Source organism: Callorhinchus milii, unplaced genomic scaffold (assembly GCF_018977255.1).
Source record: "Callorhinchus milii isolate IMCB2004 unplaced genomic scaffold, IMCB_Cmil_1.0 Scaffold2, whole genome shotgun sequence".
Lineage (NCBI taxonomy): Eukaryota > Metazoa > Chordata > Chondrichthyes > Chimaeriformes > Callorhinchidae > Callorhinchus > Callorhinchus milii.
This window is the reverse complement of record NW_024704743.1, coordinates 17779685-17805759: the sequence shown is the minus strand read 5'-3', so window position 1 is coordinate 17805759 and position 26075 is coordinate 17779685. Positions and strand designations below refer to the sequence as shown.

Genomic DNA, 26075 nt, shown 5'->3' with positions numbered 1-26075 from the left:
TTGCATAGAAGCCTTAACATAATTTAGCATCTCAGAATGCTGAACATTTTACAGTATAAAATCCCATTAGATCATTTACTGTTGTGCCAGTAACATTCCTATAGATGGCAGAAGTCCACAGGTTGCACTTCCATAGGACTGGAGATCTCCAGAGTATTTAATCTTTTAAATCTGCAATGTACTTTTTTCTCTAATCTTTGCCAAATTATTATAAGGTACTTGGCAACATTTAAAAATTTCCATTATTAATGGTGTCTTATACCCTTAAGTTCCTTACAAAATGCTTGCCTTACGTCATTGAAATCTTTGTTAACTTTGTAAAATTATTTGGTTGAACGGTTTAAGTAAAACTTTTCCATCTTTCCATGAAAGTCGAGCCCAAAGAACATGCAGAATTTGATCCTTGGAGTCTTACTCGAGTTTTGTGACAACCCAAAAACACCTTTACACATACATGTTTGGCGTGGAGCGAAGAATCTGACAGCTGATAGTCTTCTATTAAAACTTTGGAGACAAGACGAGAAAGAGATGAAAGTAAAGCGAGATGAACTAGGGAGGATTGTAGGTGAGTGCGCTAACATATTTAGAAACAATCTTGCAAATAGTGCTTAATTATTTACACATCGATTTTATCATGCCACCACACTCTAGAGAATGGTTAACACCTATATAAAAACAAGTGGTGAATCAAAGAGAAGGCAAAGACAACAACTGTTCAGAAAGATTGTCATAATGTAGCCCGAAATGAAATTACAATCTGCTCCGTGGTTGATTGTTGTGTTCAAGAGATAATCAGCTGGAAAAGCAGGTAAAGTGGCAGAAATCCACAAGGAAACTCACCAATACTTGTCACCACCTGTAACTGATTTCTCACCTTCTCCAAAACCTGCATTTGCTCAATTGAGGAAGAATGAGGAACGAATATGGAGATGGAAAGAGTGAAATATAGATAAGATTTAGACATGAACAAAAGAGGGTGGGGGGTATATGGGAAATAGAGCAGAAGGGAAACTAAGATTTAATTATCTGAAAATTGATATTTTGGCCTGAAAGCTCAAGATTTCATAAGGAAGAAATATTGTACTACTTAAAGATTGGCTGGAACAGTGTAGGAAGCTGAAGAGGGAGAGAGCTGGGTGGGGTGATAAATGGGAGGCGATGTTGCGTGCTTAACTCTGGAAGGTCAGGATCACATTTACAGCCTGAACAGAAAGAGTTGGTAAAGCCAATATGATCTTTGTGCCCAGAGGAATAGAATGCAAAAAACATGTTAAATTTGCATTAAACTTTGGTTGCACCACATTTGGATACTGTCTATAGCTCTCGTCACCAAGGATATCGTGGCAATGGAGAGAGTGCAGCATACATTTACTCAGATGTTACCAAGGATAATTGGAAACAACTATCAAGAAAGACTGGTCATCTTAGGGCATTTTCCCTAGAGATCAGACAATTGAGGGAGGACCCAACAGGGATGTTTAAAATTTTGACAGGGTTTGATAAGGTGAACATAATTTTTTTGTATTCAGTTAGTAGATTAATATTTGTTAATTACTCCTGGGTAACCCTGCCTCAGTTGGTAGCACTATTACCTCTGGGTTAGAAGGTTGTAAATTCAAGCACCACATCGGGACTTGGAGCTCATAGTTTACCTGACTCTCCAATGAATTGTTAGGGGACTGCAGCAATGTCGGAAGTGACATCTTTAGAATGAGGCGTTAAACCAAAGTGCTATCTGCCTTTTTAGATGAATGTTAAAGATCCCATGGCACTGTTTGAAAAGAGAAGGGATGTAATATCAAATACAAGGATTAGTATTATTAATAAATGTAGTTGAGGTAACCGCTTGTCTCTACATCGCTTTCTTTCCTCTTGATCTGTTCCTTTTCTTGTTCCCCTGAAACACTGAGCCTTGCGTACCTTCTGGCTGCAGCGTTGAGCCCGTTGTTAAGTACGTCAGTGTGTGATATTTCTTGCCCTGCGATAAAATAAATCCAGCGTCCCGTCTCGCACGTAAAACCTCAACCGGTTTCTCCCAGGGTTCTGGCCTCCAGGTATAGGGGAATCCTAATAATAATAATAATAAATTGGTCATTTTCAATCTACGACTGTTTGTGGACATTGCTGTGCGCAATTGGCTGCCGCGTTCGCCCACAAATATACAGTCCATTCACTTTACAGTGTGTTCTGTGAAGCGCTTTGGGACGTCCTCCCGACGTGAAAAGCGCTATATCAAATGCAAGGATTATTATTATTATTATTGTATGACGCTGTGGTCTTTAACCAATCCAGATGCAAAGAAGCCTCTTATTGGGATTATCCAGGAGCAGCAAGGAATAGTTTCATTGCCAGCCAAAACCCAGAGTGCTGCGGTGATCGATGTGTCTGAAAATCTAAGGGCAAAGATATATTCCATTTTCTGTAAATTAGGTAAGAAAGTAATCCAAATACAATCTTATTGAACATGCCAAAGGTTCATTCACAAAATTGGTAAATTACATAATCATACATGTTACGTAACAGGTGTATACTGATAACCTGTACTTAAAATGAACTTCTAATCCAGCACTACAAAAGTATTATTTCAATACTTATTAGATACTTGAACATAAGGAATTAGATATGGGGCATGATATTGCAGGAACCAAGTGTGATTAAGATAGTATATTTGTGTTAACTTAATCGTGGCAATCTTATCCACATAAAGACTCATGGGCAAAGGGAATGCAGATCAAAGTGGGAACTTTAATGTAATTTTGTTTTATATTGCAGTGATGAAATGCAGTTAAATCATAATTCAGTTTATGTATAAATGATCTATAAATGTGTCTTCTAAGGTTTTCAAGATCTATCTTTGTGTGAACGGGATTATATCACACTTGACATCATACAGCGATATCTGGACTTCAAGGTAACATGTTTTAGAATAATTAGAAATGTGATAGTCTATAAAGCAGACAAGTTTGACAATGTCATTAACGCTCCGAATGGTACAGTATTCCACAAGGACTGATATTCAGGTAATATCCCACAATAGATGTTCCACATACTGTTTCCTGTCTGTTTGTTTGTTTTATCCAGTATAGGTTTGGAATGTCCCAATCATGTTGAAATCTACATGCAGATTTCTAAGCCATTACCAGTTTAGCCAAGCTAATTTATTGTTTTAATATTATACAATTTCATATTTAGTTATGGGTTTCTAAAATTGATTTATTAATCAGCAAGATGTATACTTGTTTAATTGGGATCTAATAGAAAGCTTTTGATCTTCACCTTTTTATTCAATATTTAAACTCTTGAAATTACTTGTTTACGTGGACTTATGAACTTTTATGCTTAAAATATTCATTTGGAACAAATATACAATATTTTTACTACAACAACAACAACAAAAATACATTTGTATACTGATTTTCATGTCAGGAGGATATCCCAAGGCGCTGGACAATCAGTGCTTCGGACCTGAGCTGGGGATCGTGGAGGGTGGATGGGGAAGCAGGGTGATCGAAAGCACAGTTGAAAAGGAGGACCTTGAGATGGGTCTTGAAGGAGGCAAAGGAGGGGGCGAAACAGAGGGACTGTGGGATGGAGTTCCAGAGGGTGGGGGCAGAGTGGCAGAAGACTCGCCCGCCATTGGTGGGGCGGGCGACACAGGGCCATGAAGCAGGCCAGAGCCCGCTGAGCGGAGGGAACGGGCAGGATGGTAGGGGGTTAGGAGGTCGCAGAGGTAGGAGGGAGCAAGACTATGGAGAGATTTGAAGGTGAGGACCAGGATCTTATACTATAGCTTTATTTGTAAATCGTGTAACTCGGTGTTGAAGGGGTAATACACAGTTAGAGGTCTGCAGGTTAGATCCTCTGCTCAGTTCATTGCCAATCTGTACAAGTCAGTCAGAAGCTATAAAAGGGAGGGAAACTCCTTCATGTGTTCCAGTAGCTGAACAAAGGAAGCCTTAACACATGGCACACCCTCTGCAGGAGAGATTCAAACCCAACCACAGCTAAGTTAAATTACAACAAATAGTACAATAAATTGATAGGAATTTAAATTTAGCATTATCACAACATTTCTGTTTTTACAAAGGAACAAAATTAAACCTCATCTATTACTTCATTGTTTTTAAACTTCGGATTCATGGTATTTTTTCCTAATTTAAGCTTTAGAATCAATTTTGAAGTAAACATTCAGTTAGGACCTAAGCCAGGATATCTCCAGTTTAAGTAAACCTTCACTCACCACCAGTTAAGGTTTCGTTAACATAATTTTGTTATCATCAGAAACTTGATGTAGACAACAACAATATCAAATCACACTTACATATAAATCACGTCAGTGGGGGCGGCACCCTAAGGCGCTGGACAGTGAAGGGTTTGATCCCGAGCTGGGGTTGGAATCAAGAGGGGTGGATGGCAAAGGGGTGGGAAGATGACTGAAGACACGGCCGAAGAAGAAGGTCTTGAGATGAGCCTGGAAGGAGGCACGAGAGGGGTCAAGCCGGAGGGACTCCAGGATGGAGTTTCAGAGGGTGGGGCTGAAGACCCAATCACCGATGGTGGAGTGGGCCGGGCGAGGGATGTCGAGAGAGTGCCCACTGAGTGGAGGCAGTGGACAAGTTTGCAAAAGTTTAGTAGGTCACAGAGGAGCAAGACCATGGAGGGCTTTAAAGTTAAGGACAAGGATCTTGAACTCGTTTCTCTGAGGGATGGGGAGCCAGTGAAGGTGAACAAGGATGGGGATCATAGGCTCACAGAGTTTAGTACGGGAGAGGACAAAAGCTGAAAAGTTCTGAATAATCTGCATCTTGTGGAAGGAAGAATTGGGAAGTCCGCTGAGCAGAGAGTTAATTAGCACAGTCAAGCCTGGACGTAATGAAGGCATGGATGAGGGTCTCAGCAGCCTGAGGGAAGAGATAGTGGTGGAAGTAGGCAATGTTGCTCCTTTTTATGTCACTGTGGTCACAAATGATTCATAAAATTGGTGACACAAAAACCCCTGGCCTCGAGGAATGAGCTATATCTATTCTCGGGGAGGTTGTCCTAGTAAAAAGATTGACACTTCATTTATCTTGCCCTGTTGGGCATTATGAGGAGGAAGTTCTAAACAAGTCTCCTGGCCTTGCAACTGGAGAACCCGGAGGCTAGTCGTGCAGATTAATTGACAATAGGAAAATAAGAGGAGGATGAATTAATTTTAATACGAACTACATTTCACTTGCTATGCAACATATTAAACATTGAGCCTGCGGAGTTTCATTTAATTGACCTTTTCTTTCAGTTATCTGTATTTTTCTGGGTCCGTTGACTCAGAAGACTTGCAGAAGGACTACATTGATATTACTTAATGGGTTGGAAACCTTTGGGTGAGCTCAGGCCAACCTCAAAAAGGTCTCCTAAAGTAGGGAAGCCCTCCTATTACCAACCATTATTGCTGGGATCTCTCAATTCATTTTAATCGGTAGTTTGGTAGTTTTGTTCTGATTGCAAACATTTTTATCCAGATTGATAGGTCCTCCCTTGTCCAAGAGACTGAGTTAAATACTGTGCAGGATTCTGTAATGAAGAACATAGTTTAAATGACCTCTTCTTCCACTTTGGATCTTCCTCTAGGCCAGCACGGACATTCTCTGCCCACCACTAACTAACCAATAACTCGCAAAGCAGCCACCCCAATTTCCCCATCTCCCGATCTTGCTGTCAGGCTACTCAACACACACCCTTGGAGCAAACATCTCCTTGCTCAACCACATCACCACTCTTGCTGATTCTCCTCCTACACACTCCCCCTCCCCGCCCCACCCCTGCCTCCTTCTGCAAACTCCTCTGTCACTTGTCACAGCATCCACTCCCTGGATAATGGCACATTTCTCCCTCCTGTTCTTCCTCAGCTTCTGCTTTGAGTATGTTCTCACCTTGGATGCTCTACTTTTGCTAACTTCTTCCCCTCCCTCTACTTCTTCAACCTCACCCTTTACATCATCTCCCTCATCCAAATTCACGGCCACCCCCTCAACCTTGTTTCGAAGAATATAGTTTAGATGACCTTAGGGCTTCCATATCTCTAATATCGTCAACAAAGCCATCTCAAACCACTTCTTTATTTTCCTTATCATTCTGCCAGGAAGCCTAGCAACATGACCTTATCTCCTCGCTCAACGTTCTGAGCACAACCCTCCACCACCAACCTCAACGTTCTTCTTTCTATCAAATCCTGAACTGCTCTTACCCCCGCAAAATCCCTGATACAAAGCTACCTCTACTCTCTGGTATAAGCTATGCATGTATGTGTGTGTGTGTATGTCACATGCTCCTTCCATGCTTGCCTTCAACTCCAAATGTAAGGAGGTGACGAATTTCCTTGATTCAAAAATGTAATAATTCAGTTGCCTCTACATGCATCGCTCCCCCTGCCCCTCTTCCCTGTCCTGCCCCCCCCCCCAACCAGCCCAGCCTCTATTCACTCCTTCTTCAACCCCTTCAACTCTCTCTTCCCCACTCGATTGCAGAATTTTGGTGACTTTTTCGACTCCCAACTATCCTTCAAACATTGCTTCAATGCCCTCACTCACTCTGTTTTCCTTCACAACCGCAAGATCACCCGTTTCCACCACTACTTCTCCCACAGCAAACTGACACCCTCATTGAACCTTCATCACATCCAGATTCACTAGCCTGCTCACTGACTTCCCAGCTGCTCTACATAAGCTGTAAACCATTCACAACTTCATAGCCAGTGTCCTCCCCACACCAGGTTCTAAAATACTCACTAGAAAAGGGAGTAGTGCCAGAGGACTGGAGGATAGCTAATGTTATACCTATGTTTAAGAAGGGAAATAGAACAAGCCCAGGGATCTATAGACCTGTCAGGTTAACATCGGTTGTAGGAAATATAATGAAATCCTTATTGAAGGAGGTAATAGAAAAACATCGAGAAATGGAAAACAGTCAGCACGAATTTCAAAAAGGAAGGTCATGGTTGACCAACCTCATTGAATTCTTTGAAGGGATAACAAAAAGAGTAGACAAGAATAATGCGGTAGATGTAATATATTTAGATTTCCAAAATGTGTTCGATATGGTACCACATAATAGACTAATGAATAAGGTCAGAGCATATGGAGTCAGGGGAAAAATAGCAAAATGGATAGAAAGTTGGCTTCAAAACAAAGAGAAAGAGAGTAGAGGTACAGGGTAGCTACTCAGATTGGCAAGGGTGGGCAGTGGTGTTCCACAAGGATCGGTATTGGACTACCATATACCTTAATGATTTGGATTTGGGAATCAGCAGTAGAATTTAAAGACTTGCAGACGACACCAAATTGGGGGGAGTAGTTAATACAGAGGAGGCCTGCCACAAATTAAAAAGCAAGATATTAATAAACTTGCTGAATGGACATTTAAATGGCAAATGCATTTCAATGTAGAAAAGTGTGAGGTGGTACATTTTGGTAGAAGGAATAAGGAAGTCACATAAATCCTGGAAAATAAAAACCTAAATGGGGTAGAGGAGCAAACGGACCTAGGGTTACACATACACAGTTCACTAAAAGTAGCAAAGGAGGTTAATAAGGTCATAAAAAAGGCAAACCAGACATTGGGGTTCATTTCTAGAGGGATATAAATGAAAAGCAGGGAAATTATGGTAAATTTCTACAGAACCTTGGTTAGACCACACTTAGAATACTGTGTGCAGTTCTGGTCCCCACATTATAGAAGGGATATAGAGGCACTGGAGAGGGTGCAAAGGAGATTTACAAGGATGATCCCAGAACTGACAAGTTATACCTATCAGGAAAGGTTGAACATACTTGGACTCTTCTCTTGAAAAGAGGAGGGTAAGGGTAAGGGGTGACCTGATAGAGGTCTTTACCGACACGGTCGACCATGCTATCCTCCTCCACCGCTTGTCCTCCCACCTCAACCTTCAAGGCCCTGTCCTTGAGTGGTTTAGGTCGTACCTCTCCCATCGTCTTCACTTTGTTTCCACGAATGGCTTTTCCTCCAGTCCCCGCACTGTCTCGTGTGGTGTCCCTCAGGGCTCTGTCCTCGGTCCCCTTCTCTTCACCCTCTATATGCTCCCCCTGTGGTGACATCATCCGCAGACATGGGGTTAACTTCCACATGTATGCGGATGACACCCAACTCTACCTTTCCTCCTCTACCCTCAACTCCACGACCACCGATGTCCTGACAGCTGCCTGTCCGACATCGAGGCCTGGACGAGAGACAACCTTCTTCAGCTCAACGTGCGTAAAACTGAGGCCCTCCTGATTGGCTCACGTCAGCGCCTCCGCACCTCTGGCGCTGACAGCATCAGCATCCAAGGCTGCACTCTCCACCTCTCAAAGCCGGTCAGGAACCTTGTGTTCTGTTCGACCCTGAGCTGTCCTTTCTCCCTCATATCTGCGCCACAACTGGCACCGCCTTCCATCACCTCTGGAATATCACCAGACTACGGCACTCCCTCACCCTCACGCTGCTGAAACTCTGGTCCACACCTTTATCACCTCAAGGCTGGACTATGGGAACTCTCTCCTCGCCGGCCTTCCCGGCACCTCCCTCCACAAGCTGCAGGTCATTCAGAACTCTGCAGCTCGTGTACTGTCCCGCACCAGGCTTCGGGAACACATCACTCCCACCCTCGCTCGCCTCCACTGGCTCCCCATCCCCCAGAGGATCGAATTCAAGATCCTCAACCTCACCTACAAGGCCATTCACGGCCTTGCTCCCTCCTACCTCTCTGACCTACTATCCCCCTACCTACCTGCGCGTACCCTCTGTTCCTCTGGCTCCGGTCTGCTCCACATTCCCCGCCCCAACCGCCCTACCATCGGTGGCCGGGCCTTCAGCCTCTCAGCCCCGAGGCTCTGGAACTCTATCCCCCAGTGCCTTCGCCGCCTCCTCCCTTTGCTCCTTCAAGGCCGGTCTCAAGACCTTTCTCTTTGACCGCGCCTTTAGCTCCCCTCTCGACTCTCTACCCCTCCTCGCTCCCTCCCCTCACCCTGACCATTTCCCCCCTGCTCGGGTCCTGACCCAACTGTACAGCGCCTTGGGACGTCCTCCCGACGTGAAAGGCGCTCTATAAATGGAATCTTGTTGTTGTTGTTTAAAATGATGAAAGGTTTTGATAGGGTAGACATAGGGAAGATGTTTCCACTTATGGGGAGACCAAAACCAGAGGCCATCAATATAAAATAGTCAGAAATAGATCAAATAGGGAAGTTAAAAGAAATTTCTTCACACAGAGAGCAGTGGGAATGTGGAACATGCTACCACAAGGAGTTCTTGAGGCAAATTGCATAGATGTATTTAAGGGAATGCTAGATAGGTACATGAGGGAGAAAGGAATAGAAGGTTACGCTTCAAGGCTTAGTTGAGGAAGGGCAGGAGGAGACTCGTGGAGTATAAACATGCATAAATATAGACCAGTTGGGTCGAATGGCCTGTTTCTGTGCAGTATATTCTAATGAATTCTAAAAGCCCATAATTTCTATCCTCACTGGGCTCTTCTGGATCTCTATTCCCCAGCAGATCAAATTCATGATTCTCATCCTAACATCCTCACATTCAGATGACTCCATGGCTTCACCCCACCCTACTTTTGCAAGCCTCCTGCCCTGGCTGCTCCGTTCAATCAGCAAACACCCCAGCTTGCTTCATGTCCTCTGCTCGCTCTGTGCCACCATTTGTTGTTGAGCTTTCAGCCTTCTGCCTACACACTCTGCAACTCCATCCCATATTTCTTCTCTCTTCTTTGTCCCTCCCTCTCCACCTCAAAACCCACCTTAAAATCTATATATTCGACCATGCTTTCACTAGCTCACTTTGAGATGTCATTCCAACATGAATGGCACTGTATTAATGTCAATTGTTATGGTTTGCAGGTTTTCGTTCTTAAAATAAAACTATCGGCCACATATTAATATCCCTCACAAGGACCTCAAAATGCTAGCAACTTAGATTGTCCAGCTCCCCTGGCTGAAGCAGGATTTGTAAAATCAGACATTGAATAATATTTTACTTGTGTCAAAGTATGACGTTATGTCAGTTTAATTTGTAATCTGGTGCTTTAACACTAGGTAGCAGAGGTGTGGATTGAAATTGAAAGGGAACTTAAGCAAGAAAATGTACATCCCATCGCTTCAGATACTGATATCATCCACAAAATCATCAAGCATGTCGAGAATGTTAGCAGGACGGTAGCTTACCAACAGACTGAACTGCTTCAAAAAGAATACAATGATAGTATTATGAATGAGATGCAAATGTACAAAGAGGTAAGCGATAGAGTTTTACTGTGTTTTAGATCACTAATTTAACATTTCGTTTTTCAGTTTTCTTTGTTATTAAACCTCATAAAATAATTTGTTACAGTCAATAAGAAATAATTTGCCTGTTTACATTTGCTGCAGAACTCATTTGAGAAGTATGACATTTAAGTTATAAGTGATGCTACTACCACAAAATAGTTTTCTTATTTCATGCAGAGAACTCTTTCTACAACTAGTGTAGTACAATTGATGCATCAGTTTCATGTGATTACAGTAGTATTAACAATATGTGTAATGTACAGATCATTTTGTGTTGGTTTCAATTTTGTGTGTTCATTTTAAAAGATTAAAGACAACTACAAACAGAGAGAATCTGCCATTAAATCATGGAAACATTATGTGAACAGGACATCAAACTATGAGTTTCTGAAGGCAAGCATTGTTTTACTTAGTGATAAAATACCATCATGATATTAGCATTAAATAAGTAATCGCATGTATTTGAAGAAAGATCAAATTAATATTTTGAGTAAAAATGTTTCTTCAGGAAGCCAAGAGAGTTCAGGACGAAGCTTTAAAAGCTTCCAGGATTGAGGTAAAAAATGAGAACGCCACATTTCACCAACCTGAAATCCTAAATTTAAATACAACTGTAAGTAACTCTCAAGCATCTCTTTGGCAATTAGTAATATCATAGAATCATAGAATCGTACAGCACAAAAAGAGGCTATTTGGCCCATCGAGTTTGTGACAGCTCTTTGAATAGAGCAATGTAATGTCAATCCCACTCCCCAGCCTTTTCCCCATAGCCCTGCAAACCCGTCCTCCTCAAATACCTGTCCACCGCGTTTTTAAAAGTAGTTATTGAATCGGCCTCAACCACCCTTTCAGGCAATGCGTTCCAGATTCGAACAACTCGTTGCATGAAAAAATTTCTTCTCACCTCCCCTCTGCTTCTTTTAGAGACTATTTTGAATCTGTGACCTCGAGTCACCGACACACCTACCAGTGGAAACAGTTTTTCTCTTTCTAACCTATGAAATCCCCTCATGATTTTGAAGACCTCTATTGTAAGGTCTCTTTGTAATCTTCTCTACTCCAATGAGAATAATCCCAGCCTCTCTAGCCTTTCCTCATAATCAAGGTCCCTCATTACTGGTATGGTTCTTGTAAATCTCCTCTGCACCCTTTCCAATGCCTTAACATCCTTCCTATAGTGTGGTGCCCAGAACTGGGCCCAGTATTCTAACTGAGGACTAACCAGTGTTTTATATAGGTTAACCATAACCTCCTGACTCTTGTACTCTATGCCCCTACTTATAAAGCCTAGTATCCCATATGCCCTTTTTTAGCTTTATCTACCTGTCCTGCCACCTTCAAGCATTCATTTACCTGCACCCCCAGGTTTCTCTGTTCTTTTAGCCCCCTTAAGATTGTATTACCAGCCTATATTGCCTCCCCTCATTCTTTCTACCAAAATGCATTACCTTGCATTTCTCCACATTGAAATTTATCTGCCATGTGTCTGCCCATTTTACCATTCTGTCTATGTCTTCCTGCAGTTGGCTACTATCCTTCTCACTGTTTGCTACCCTATCTAACTTTGTGTCGTCCACAAACTTGGAAATGGTACTTGCTATACCCAAGTCCAGATCATTTATGTATATTAAGAAGAGCAGTGGTCCTAATACTGATCCCTGGGGGACGCCACTGTACACTTCCCTCCAGTCAGAAAAGCAGCCGTTCACCACAACTCTCTGCTTTCTGTCTCCCAGCCAGTTCTGGACCCATGCTGCCACTGTCCCTTTTATACCATGGGCTTCTGTTTTTCTTACATTGCCTTCTTACCTTCTTACTTTTTCTCACTTTGTCAAATGCCTTTTGAAAGTCCATATAAACTACATCAACTGCACTACCTTTATCCACCCTCTCCGTTACCTCATCGAAAAATTCTATTAGATTTGTTAGACAAGATTGCATTTAACAAATCCATGTTGGCTGTCCCTAATTAACCCATATTCTTCTAAGTGAAGATTTATTCTGTTCCGGAGTAAATTTGTGGCAATCCTTAAAATATGCTGACATAGACTATCACCTTCCAGTTAAGTATTTCCTTAAAAACATTTAACTGGAGGATGATAGTTTTTTTTGTCTAAAACCAGTATTGATATTTATTCATTTACTCCATTTTGAATAATATAGCTACCTACATGACATTACTGTCATTCTACGATTTTAATGCAGTGACATATGTATTCATTGAAATATCAATGCTGATTTGTTTATCGTTTATTTTATCATCCATATCTTTGAGTACTACAGAAACATTGATTTATGCGTGTTTGATACATGTTTTGTGATGTGTGTTTTGTTTTGCCTCAGGGATTTTTTGGACATCTTGCAATGGTAGAGAGCACGCCCCTGCATCTGACGGGAGGCTTTTTGAAAAAGATTGGCCAGACAAACAGGAGAATTTCCATAAAAGAAGGGCCAAAACGTAAACTCATCACATAAAGCAAAGAACCACAGAAAAATTGCGATAAATAAGGAATGAATCAAACATCCATTAAACCATTTTGAAGGTTACATTTTAATTTCTTTGGTTAACCTTTGGCTGCATTTTGTTCTTAAATTCATTTTTCTTTTATTTATGACTTGCTCTTTTACAGATGTAAAGTTTCACGTTGATGGTTATTCTCATTTGTTTTGGTTTCACTGTGTACCATATTTTGTTCCTGCTGCAGACATTATACAATATTCTTTTATCAGATATTCATCAAAGGTTACAAGCCAGGTACCAGGCTAGCTCAGCTGGTAGCATTCTTGCCTCTCAGGCAGAAGGTTTGTGAGTTCAAGCCCCACGTTGAGACTTTGAACTCACCTGAGGGCTGGATACCAAATTTGAGAAACGTCTGCAGGCTGCATAGGAAATATTTTTGTGCTTCCCTTTCAGAAACATAACCCGTAAGAATCATATAGAGATCCTATGTTTTACATTGTGTAACTGTATTACTTAATTTCACTGTATTTTAGTTACAACTCAAACTTTAAATAGGCATTGTGAAAATTCATACAAATTTTAAAGCAGTAATACACTTTTATCAATAAAGTACATATTATATATGCAAGAATAATCATTAAATCCAGAGTAAACAATGAAAATGAAAGAAAGAAATAATGAAATTAATTAAAATGCACATAATTTATTAGGCCTAACAGTGAACAAATTAATACAACACGATGGAAAATGTTTCTCTTGATCTAGAGTTCCAATGTCCTCTTATTTACCACATCTATCTTACGTTTCTTAGTGAGACTCATAGTTCTGTAGTTTTCTGTTGTTCTGTAGAATTGCAAAATATGCACGATACCTTTTAAAAATACTCCTGTATTGCCTTGCTTCCGGTTGTTCTCCATGCTGTCTCTCACAAGGTTATACAAGGCACAAGGCAGTGTGGAGAGTGTTGGGAAGAGGGGAGGAGCGGGAGGTAAAACAATGAGGTCGGAAATGGTTTGCGGGCTGGAGGAAATCATCCCCCAGGCTGGACGTGGCCCATAGGCCAATTGGCCCGCCCATGGCTAGATTAACCCTCAAACCCTGCATTGTGGGTGATGCTGCCCTTCAGATATTAAACCAATCTCTGTGCCTGTTCCGGTGGATGTTAAGCTGGACCCAAAAAAGTACAAACTGTTGATTCTTCGCCCACTAATAGGGAACGTGATCTGGGTTTAGAGCATTGTGAGACAGGTTAGCTTCACACCACTGATGATATGTCGTTCAGTAGTAATCCTGTTTTATCGTAATCCATTGACTCTGCATCCTATCTTTTTCCCTTTTCATCTCTTCGTGTAAAAATAAACCTCTTAATATTTCCCTTTGCTAATTATCTGAAATGGCAGACCTCAAGCCTCAGTGTAAATGATGTCACCCTGTCGACCCCATCGACACCCCTCATAATTTTAAACTTCAGTATCAGGTCTCCTCTCAACCCTCCATATTCCAGTAAAATAGGTGCTTTTTTATTCTCCAACCAAATCCTCTCAAGAATCATCCCAGTACTAGATTCGTGTCCTTAACTACTTCAGAGTTTTAAGGAATCAATGAGGTAGATATTGATAGGCTGTCTTCACTTGTTGGTGAGTCCAAAATGAGGGGCATACATTTAAGATCTAATAGGGAGTTTAGAAGGAACTTCTTCACGCAGACGAAAGTGAGAATATGGAACTCACTGATGGAAGCTGTGGTCGATGCAAAAAGCATCGTTAAATCCATCTGCTATTTTAACCCATTTGATTAATTGGCCCACATTTTTGAAAATTATGCATTTCCTTGGTATTTGTAACCTGAACACTAAGCTTGTCAATGTCAGTAAATTTCATATTAAATTTAATTACAATAAAATGACCTGTCATTCATTAGCCCATCCACTGACCTGTCTGAATAGCCATTCTTCACATATACATTAATGGGTAGAACAAAAACATATTATTTTACGACATACATTAGTTGTTTGGAAGTGGACACAAGGAGAATTATAGCCTGAAATATAAAACACTCGCTAGAAGTACAGGATACATATTTGAGATATGTACCCCCAGATAAATCATTAAAAGTGAATTACCCGATACCAAAGCCGAATATGATAGTAAATGGAATTTATAAACAGTGGCAATGAATATAAAAGGAGGGATATCATGTTGGAATTGGTTAAGTCACAGTAGAGTCTTGTGTTCGGTAGAAGGTCACCCATTAGAAGAAGGATAACATTAAGATGGAAAGAATGCAAGAGATAATAATATTCCTTGCATTTGGTGTAGCGCCTCATCACGTCTTTTTGAGCCGTCTCAAAGCTTTTTACAGAGTACCCTGTAAAGTGAATTGACTGTATACTTTGTGGGAAAAGGGAGGGGTTGTGGTGCAGATTCAGTACAGCCAGGACTGAGCTTGTCCTCAGTCAATGTGCAACATTCAGATGCACTTTCAAGTCCTCCCGAAGTGAAAGACGCTTTATAAATGTAATTTTGCTGTTGTTGAAAATACTACTGTAGTCTCTTCCACCTCTTGGGACATTGAACATTCAGACAAATTGTACTGCTGCCCTGGCTGAGGTCAACACAAAATTAGGGTTAAACGTGAGACCATTGAAATCTCAAGGTCAGTTTCACACTTAGATTATCAGAGCGCACTATCTGTTGAGCCACTTGGGGAAACCCTTTTTATGTTAAATTAAGTTGTCGAGAAAGGGGAAAGAACCGTAGACACAGACAAAGAATTACTTACATTAACAGTGACAGCTCCAAACATACTAAACACTTCAGAATACTCATGGCATTTTCAATCCCAGAACTATTTTAGAGTAATGTACAATCAAAGGATGACACAGTTCTTAATGTCAATTAGATCATTGTAAATTATTTAATTTTACTATAACGTTTTGGAGTTCAGATGGTGACATATTTGCTTTCATGACGTGCATCTTGGATTTATTCACAATGGCACAATCAGACCAGATTATTCATATTGCTTTTGGTTGATTACAAATGACAGCTTTTAGCATCTCTCCACGTTTGTGATGACAGTTTGTAAAATTATGGGTTTGATTAAACAATGATCCTCCAGTTCTTGTTTATAATAAAAATGATTCTGGTTGAAACAGTGTTGCTATCATATGAAGTGAAATCTGTTACAAAACACTTATTCGGGACAAACAAAATAATTTCAAAACTAACGAGCTGACTGACATTCATCCATAATACACTTATTCATACTGATAACAGAACTTTTATACACCATAAAATCAATTCCTTATTATAATTAGAAGATTCTGATTAGTTAAGTCTTTCCAAAGTGGTATTTTGCAGGGACTGAATTATTGGAAGAAACTCGAACTGTAAAATGGTTAATTATGGTGAGAAGTGACTAATATGCAATTAGACCACAATTTCCGTGCCTGTCTAACCACAGCTTTGCTTCAAAAGTGCAGCATTAAACTGCAGGTACCAGCCCAAACTAGCAACCTTCGGAAGAGTTTTTGTTGAGAAGGGAGTTTCTCTGAGTGACCTGGCTAACTATCCCCCAAATAAAATTGGGCGTTTACTTGAAGTTTATGGGGCATTGCTGTGCACAAATTGACTGCCATCTTCGCTTACAGTAGCTACACTTTTCAATATATCCTGTAAAGCACTTTGAGATGTCTCTCTGGCGTGACAGGTGCAATATCAAATCCAAATATAATTATTAGCATTATAACTTATTCCTCAAACTCTACAGCACTTTTATATTAAAACCTTAAGGGTAATCCTATAACCTTAAAACATTGTTTTTGATTGGAGTCGACTGCAGGAAAAATTCTCCTGGAGCTATTCACGCTGATACTACTTCAAAATTAGCTCTTGGACATGGTTTCAGAGCTGAAAGTGTTATCCATAATAGTTAAGTAGGAATTCTACACTTTTAGCAATGATTTAGCATTCTCCATAACATACTTACATTTATATAGCTCCTCTCATGCAGTGTAGCATCCCAGACCGCTCGACAGTGGCGGAGCATGACTGAGAGGGAGGGGGAGGTGACCGTAAGCATGGTCGACTAGGAAGGTCTTCAGGTGCGACCTGAAAATGAGGAAGGAAGGGGCAAGGCGGAGGGATCGAGGAAGTATTCCAGAGCTTTGGGGCATAGTAGATGAATGCGGCCAACAGCGATGGGTACAGGACATGCAGAAGGGTTGTGGCTGAGTTGTGCTTCCAGACAACAGCCTAGCTGAAAGGTGCTATGAAAGTTCAAGTTGTAATTCGGACTATGAAGGGTATTGTTTCTAATTTAATGTTGCAGCATGATTAGCACCTAAGTCCCGAAGTAACCTGCATATATACAATATATATATATATAAGATCTGCTATCTTGCATGACCTGTGACTCCCAAACAATCTCATCGCACATGTATGTCAGTTTTGCTTAAGGTGTACACACAGTGTTTATGGCATGTTAAATGGTTTGTGAGTAGTATCACTGAAATCTACATTCCATATAGGATCCTTTGGTTGCAAGTATAGCTGCAACACATAGAGCCAGTGTATATATATATATAATATATATATATATTTAGAGCAATTTAATGTGACCTGCAATGCTGCAGAGACAGCGTGCTATATGAGTCACTTTCACGTTGGCTAAGGCAATCCTATATGACTTCATAGATAAGTTTCAAACCTGAAAGCACAATTGCTCATTTTTCTCAGCCATGAAATCATTTTTATTCAACAGCAAAGGAAATGCAATCATACAGAAATAATAATGCTCTTTTCTCCATTGACATTTAAATGACTCACAAAAACATTTAAAACAAACACAACCTAAAATATGGGAAAAGCACAAAGCATTTATGAATGGAATTTCAACTCAAACCGTTGAAGAAACACAATAACAAAATATACCTGTAGCCTTTACAGCGTTTATAAAAATAACATTACAATCTCAAAGTCGATGAGGCATTAGAGTTAAGTTACTAACGTGTCTGTGATAAAGGAAGGTGTCTACAAAATGTTCCCCTCGGAACAGTGACACCTTTCTTTACTCTAGAAGCTTACCTGAGTGGTCATTAATGCAATCTGAATACATTTTAGAGAGCACATTTGGGGTTCAGACACAAAAGCTACCTTCATGGAACAAATTAAACTATTTTTAAAAGACATAACTTTAAATGCACGTTTGCAACTATACAGCAACTATACAGCAAGGTCAATTGACAATAACATTGAAATCCCCATATGCTGTTAATGCTGACTTTATTTTAACAGCTGATTAGTGTTAAGTTGAAATATTTTAAAACAAGCTATGAAAATTTCACTACAGATGCTGAACGTCTATGTGTATTCCTGTTGATTACCAGCAAATCCTTAAGTTAAAACATTTACGGTATTTTGGTTTTTCGGAAAAAAACGAAGAGTCTACAAGGTCCATTTAAAAGAGTTTTGTATCATCACAAGAACATTGCTTTGGTGATCAAGGAGTGATTTCTCTGGGCATCGGGTTTAGAGTGCACAGCCAGTGAGTGTAGTGAACACCCTTCCTTTAGCAACACGCCGATTCTGGCATGTATGATGCGCATTCCTCTGAGATTATCTTGCACACATTAAATCCTTAATTTCTTGTCACTTGAACGTGTCAACCCTGCAAGAAAGGAGATATCAGAAAAGGACAAGAAACTCAGAAGCTCTTACTTTTGCATGTTTTAATAATAATAATCCTTGCATTTGATATAGCGCTTTTCACGTCTTCTAGACGTCTCAAAGCGCTTCACAGAATACACTGTAAAGTGAATTGACTGTATATTTTGTGGACGAAAAGCGGCAGCCAATTGCGCACAGCAGTTCACACATCAGAGCAAAGGGTTAAGTGGGTAAGAACAGTTAGTTGATGGATGGCACTCACAGGTAAACACAGCCCAAACTACAATGTCTATTTCATACAAGAGTATAAGCCCACAGTAAAAATGTTTGCTTGTGTGACTTTATCAAATGAAATGATGCTGAACATAGACACATATTAAAAGGACGTGATATTTGACGTTTATTCCATATATAAATGTCAGAATACATCTTAAATATATATTTGGAGAGTCCAGTGCGGCGTGTAACAATGCTTACCTGCTGCTGTGTACTTGGGATACTTTAATGGATATCTGGCTATGATCTGCCTCCTTCCCAGCCCATGGGATCGTGACAGCACACAGTCCACATAAGTATCCCAGAAGACTTGAGCCAGGTCGAGGAACAGAGCGCCGTGTTTGGGTTTGTCGGAGAGTTTCAGGTAGATCATGAAATCCCAGAGCCCACTGACTGTCTCGGCCAGTGGAGGCTTCTTCATCTGAACCAGGGTGAGGGAGGAGCTCTCCCAGCACTGAGTCTCGATCTCCCCCAGGCTCATGGGATCTCCGTTTCTGTTCTCAGCCATCACCACCATCACAATCCACATCAGCCTCAGGTACAACCTGCCACCTAGAGACTGCATGTTACACAGGTACTTGCCTAGCAACACACAAAAACATGAGCTATTAAAAAATTGCATCCATTGCAATGGCAAGTTAGTTACATAATCACGATACACACACATGTTTTGTCTTGCATACAGATCACAGACACACAGAAGTTGTCCAAAGTATTTATTTATTTATAAAATCCTTGCATTTGATACAGGGTTTTATCACATCCAAGCATCTCAAAGCGCTTTAAAGAGGTTTCTATAAAGTGTAGTAACTGTGCATTTGCAGGCCAATCCAGCAAATTGGGCACAGCAATATCTTGCACACAGCCATCAAGTGAATGACCAATTTTATCTTGCCGTCTCTTTTCCATTTTGCCCACAAAATACACAGGCAATCCAATTTACAATATATTCCGTGCAGCACTTTGAGACGTCTCGGCCCCAAGATATCAAATGCAAGGATTATTATAATATTATTATAATAGTGAGTTTTAACGGCCATCTGAACATACAGGCGGGATATATGTGAAAATAAACTGGGGCAAAGTTGACAATTTTGTGAATCAGGATAAATGAATCAGTTGCTGACGGTTTTTAGTAATTACAATGTAGAGATTTTTTTGAAAAAAAAGTCAGGCCTCAGCTACTTTGAAAGTTGCAGAATGTCTCACCGCATTTACATGTAAATTGATCTCTTGCCCTCCTCCAAATGATGTGCTTATTTATATGGGATGGGATGTATTCATTCACAGTGAGCTGTTTATAATATGGTGTGGTGTGCAATGCAATTGCCAATGTTATACCTGAAGTTGGAGCTTTGCTAGTGATGTACTGTTGCTCAGATGGAGTACAGTATTGCATAGTTGGAAGACGATAACTTGGAACAAACCACGATAGTTAAAATGTGAGACTGGAGGTTTAGGAGCAATCACATCAGAGTAAAATAGCAACACCAGCTATACTGTACTTTCCACAGATGGGATTCACCTTCAAACAAATATAAAGTTTGGTTTCACACGACTTTTGCTCAAAGAAGCAAGTTTCTGTTCAAGATATACACGCGTGCTTCTCAATCAGAGATTAAGCCACCATAACTCAAAGCCAATTGTAAATCTAAACGCAGCTATTCCTTCTCCCCCAGTGAACTGCAACTCTGTCCTCATATAATAGCAGCCAGAAGCTAAACACATGTTTTATATATATAATATATATAAATAATATATATACACACATACATATATATACATAGAAGAGTTCTGAAGTGATATTAACTTTCATTTATATTGCAAATTGTGATCCAGAAGGAAGCTGTCGTCTGACTTATATCCTCACAAAACCTAACTGCGAGAAAGCACTCAGTGCAGGTAAACACCTCACTACATTGTGTTAACTTTAGGTTTCTCTCGGGAGAGGGAATGGGGTAAGATCTGAAGGATGTGGTTGTGTTTGCCGGGCTTGGGTTGCTCTCTAAGTGGGCTTCGTGAAGTCAAGTGCATTTTCCTGTACTGTAGAATACAGTGACAGCAACTGCAGACGGATGTGGATAAACGAGAGCAAATCCAGCAGTCAAAAACAAAGTCGGAAATACAATAGTTGTCACCCAATGGAGATTTCACGAGCAAATGATATATTTTTTTAAAAAAGAATATTTTAATTGTTAAAAATATGCATTATGTATATATATATATATATATAGATCTCAGATCTATGCACCGCAGAAAGTTAAGTACATACACTTTAGAGGTCAACAGCAGAATTTAAACTAACTTAAGAGGTTTCTGTCTGATAGCAGCGAACAGCGCCCAAGAAAAGCAAAGCTCGGTCAGGGAAATCGAGCAGTTTCGGTCTTGTCGTGACTTCTGCGAAGCGCTTCGAGACGTCGAGAAGACATGAAAAGCGCTATATCAAATGCAAGGATTATTATTGTATTATTATTATTATTATGTGCAAAACGTCTATTAATAATGTGGCCAACGTTACGAGAATGCAGAAGGTTTTCAGATTTGTTTTTCGCTGCACTCGCAGTCGTCAGTGCCAAATCACCGAAAAAACAGTGTTAGTTTAACCTCCACCACCACAAACCCCCCCACAAATCCCCACAAACCCCCCCACAAATCCCCACAAACCCCCCCACAAACCCCCACAAAACCCCCACAAAACCCCCACAAATCCCCCGACAAACCCCCCCAACAATTTAGGACATCTTGTCAGAGAGTTGTCTCATGGCAGAGATCGCGACCTGTCGAAGGTGCCCCGAGCACAAACATTAACACAATAACACGCGGACACCCATACACACCACACACACACTCACACCACACACACACACCACACACAATCACCACACACACACACCACACACACACACACACCACACGCACCACACACACACACACACACCACACACACTCACACTCAGCACCACACACACTCACACACCCAGTACCACACACTCACACCCAGCACCACACACACACACACACTCACACCCAGCACCACACACACCCACACACCCAGTACCACACACTCACACCCAGCACCACACACACGCACTCACACCCAGTACCACACACTCACACCCAGCACCACACACACCCACACACCCAGTACCACACACTCACACCCAGCACCACACACACGCACTCACACCCAGTACCACACACTCACACCCAGCACCACACACACCCACACACCCAGCACCACACACTCACACTCACACCCAGTACCACACACTCACACCCAGCACCACACACACCCACACACCCAGCACCACACACACCCACACACCCAGTACCACACACTCACACCCAGCACCACACACACGCACTCACACCCAGTACCACACACTCACACCCAGCACCACACACACCCACACACCCAGTACCACACACTCACACACTCACACCCAGCACCACACACACTCACACACCCAGTACCACACACTCACACCCAGCACCACACACTCACACACTCACACCCAGCACCACACACACTCACACACCCAGTACCACACACACACACACTCACACCCAGCACCACACACACTCACACACCCAGTACCACACACACACACACTCACACCCAGCACCACACACTCACACACTCTCACCCAGCACCACACACACACACACTCACACCCAGCACCACACACACTCACACACCCAGTACCACACACACACACACTCACACCCAGCACCACACACACTCACACACCCAGCACCACACACACACACACTCACACCCAGCACCACATAAACACACACCCAGCACCACACACACACACACTCACACCCAGCACCACACACACCCACACACCCAGTACTACACACTCACACACCCAGCACCACACACACACACACCCAGCACCACACACACTCACTCACACCCAGCACCACACACACACACACTCACACCCAGCACCACACACACACCCAGCACCACACACACACACTCACACCCAGCACCACACACACACACTCACACCCAGCACCACACACACACAGCACCACACACTCACACCCAACACCACACACACACACACTCACACCCAGCACCACACACACACTCACACCCAGCACCACACACACACACAGCACCACACACTCACACCCAGCACCACACACACACACACACTCACACCCAGCACCACACACACACACACTCACACCCAGCACCACACACACTCACACACCCAGTACCACACACTCACACACCCAGCACCACACACTCACACACCCAGCACCACACACACACACTCACACCCAGCACCACACACACCCAGCACCACACACACTCACTCACACCCAGCACCACACCACACACACACACACACTCACACTCAGCACCACACACACACACACACACACCCAGCAGCACACACTCACACACACACCCAGCACCACTCACCCACACACCCAGCACCACACACACACACTCACACTCAGCACCACACACACCCACACACCCAGTACCACACACACTCACACCCAGCACCACACACTCACACACACACCCAGCACCACACACACCCACACACCCAGTACCACACACTCACACACCCAGCACCACACACACACACACAGCACCACACACTCACACCCAGCACCACACACACACACACTCACACCCAGCACCACACACACTCACACACCCAGTACCACACACTCACACACCCAGTACCACACACTCACACACTCACACCCAGCACCACACACACCCAGTACCACACACTCACACACCCAGCACCACACACACTCACACCCAGCACCACACACACACACTCACACCCAGCACCACACACACTCACACACCCAGTACCACACACTCACACACCCAGCACCACACTCACACACTCACACCCAGCACCACACACACCCAGTACCACACACACACACACCCAGTACCACACACTCACACACTCACACCCAGCACCACACACACTCACACACCCAGTACCACACACTCACACCCAGCACCACACACACACACTCACACCCAGCACCACACACACCCAGCACCACACACACACACTCACACTCAGCACCACACACACTCACACACCAGTACCACACACTCACACCCAGCACCACACACACACACACCCAGCACCACACACACACACACTCACACCCAGCACCACACACACACACACCCAGTACCACACACACACACACACTCACACACCCAGCACCACACACACACACTCACACCCAGCACCACACACACTCACACACCCAGTACCACACACTCACACCCAGCACCACACACACTCACACCCAGCACCACACACACTCACACTCACACCCAGCACCACACACACACACACACAGTACCACACACACACACACACACTCACACCCAGCACCACACACACACACACTCACACCCAGCACCACACACTCACACACCCAGCACCACACACACCCACACACCCAGCACCACACACTCACACACCCAGCACCACACACTCACACCCAGCACCACACACTCACACACCCAGCACCACACACACACACCCAGCACCACACACACCCAGCACCACACACACACACACCCCGCACCACACACCACACACACCCAGCACCACACACACTCACACCCAGCACCACACACACCCACACACCCAGCACCACACACTCACACACCCAGCACCACACACACTCACACACCCAGCACCACACACACACACACCCAGTACCACACACACACACACTCACACACCCAGCACCACACACACACACACTCACACCCAGCACCACACACTCACACACCCAGCACCACACACACACACCCAGCACCAACTACACACACCCAGCACCAACTAACTCTACACACACACCCAGCACCAACTACACACACCCAGCACCACCTACACACACTACACACACACACCACACCACACTCACACACCCAGCACCACACACACACACACCCAGTACCACACACACACACACACCACACACCAGCACCACCACACACACACACCACACACCCAGCACCACACACACACACACCCAGCACCACACACACACACACTCACACCCAGCACCACCACACACACACACCCAGTACCACACACACACACACTCACACACCCAGCACCACACACACTCACACCCAGCACCACACACACTCACACCCAGCACCACACACACACTCACACCCAGCACCACACACACACACACTCACACCCAGCACCACACACACTCACACTCACACCCAGCACCACACACACACTCACACCCAGCACCACACACACACACACTCACACCCAGCACCACACACACTCACACTCACACCCAGCACCACACACACTCACACTCAGCACCACACACACACACACTCACACCCAGCACCACACACACACACTCACACCCAGCACCACACACACACACACTCAGCACCACACACACTCACACCCAGCACCACACACTCACACCCAGCACCACACACACACTCACACCCAGCACCACACACACACACACTCACACCCAGCACCACACACACTCACACTCACACCCACACCCAGCACCACACACACTCACACTCAGCACCACACACACACACACTCACACCCAGCACCACACACACACACACTCAGCACCACACACACTCACACCCAGCACCACACACACACACACACTCAGCACCACACACACTCACACCCAGCACCACACACACACACACTCACACCCAGCACCACACACACACACTCAGCACCACACACACACTTCCAGCACCACACACACTCACCCAGCACCACACACACTCACACTCAGCACCACACACACTCACACACCCAGTACCACACACACACACTCACACCCAGCACCACACACACACACTCAGCACCACACACCCACACACCCAGTACCACACACACTCACACCCAGCACCACACACACGCACTCACACCCAGTACCACACACTCACACACACTCAGCACCACACACACCCAACACCACACACACACACACTCACACCCAGCACCACACACACACACACACACTTCCAGCACTACACACACTCACACACCCAGTACCACACACTCACACCCAGCACCACACACACTCACACCCAGCACCACACACACTCACACCCAGCACCACTCACACTCACACCCAGCACCACACACTCACACCCAGCACCACACACACTCACACCCAGCACCACACACACACACACACCCAGTACCACACACACTCACACCCAGCACCACACACACTCACACCCAGCACCACACACACACACTCAGCACCACACACACTCACACTCACACACCACAACTCCGCTGTTCACCCGAAGCTCTCCCATCCCCACTC

The 26075-nt window shown here is 43.5% G+C and overlaps 2 protein-coding genes across 2 annotated transcripts in view; one reads left to right on the top strand and one right to left on the bottom strand.

The window, feature by feature from the left end:
- Nucleotides 1-13107, top strand: part of LOC103181567 (cilia- and flagella-associated protein 69) — a 31638-nt gene extending 18531 nt beyond the window's left edge. The window contains 7 exon segments of the mRNA XM_007898166.2: nucleotides 373-565; nucleotides 2293-2430; nucleotides 2838-2911; nucleotides 10080-10277; nucleotides 10617-10703; nucleotides 10819-10923; nucleotides 12654-13107. Of these exon segments, the coding sequence (XP_007896357.1) occupies nucleotides 373-565; nucleotides 2293-2430; nucleotides 2838-2911; nucleotides 10080-10277; nucleotides 10617-10703; nucleotides 10819-10923; nucleotides 12654-12785 (927 nt within the window). The 3' untranslated portion in view covers nucleotides 12786-13107.
- A 4406-nt stretch (nucleotides 13108-17513) lies between these two features.
- fam237a (family with sequence similarity 237 member A) lies at nucleotides 17514-26075 on the bottom strand. The gene is made up of 3 exons (XM_042332350.1): nucleotides 26053-26075; nucleotides 18918-19298; nucleotides 17514-18441 (listed from the first exon to the last, which is right to left on the bottom strand). Exons 2-3 carry the CDS (start codon nucleotides 19279-19281, stop codon nucleotides 18404-18406), a joined length of 402 nt encoding a protein of 133 aa, XP_042188284.1. The 5' UTR covers nucleotides 19282-19298; nucleotides 26053-26075; the 3' UTR covers nucleotides 17514-18403.

Bases quoted from the DNA above. Each gene is read 5' to 3' on its own strand.
- fam237a (XM_042332350.1), bottom strand. From the start codon at position 19,281: ATGCAGTCTCTAGGTGGCAGGTTGTACCTGAGGCTGATGTGGATTGTG. The intron at 18,442-18,917 runs GTAAGCATTGTT...CCTTTCTTGCAG, and splicing joins TCCCAAGTACACAGCAGCAG to GGTTGACACGTTCAAGTGAC.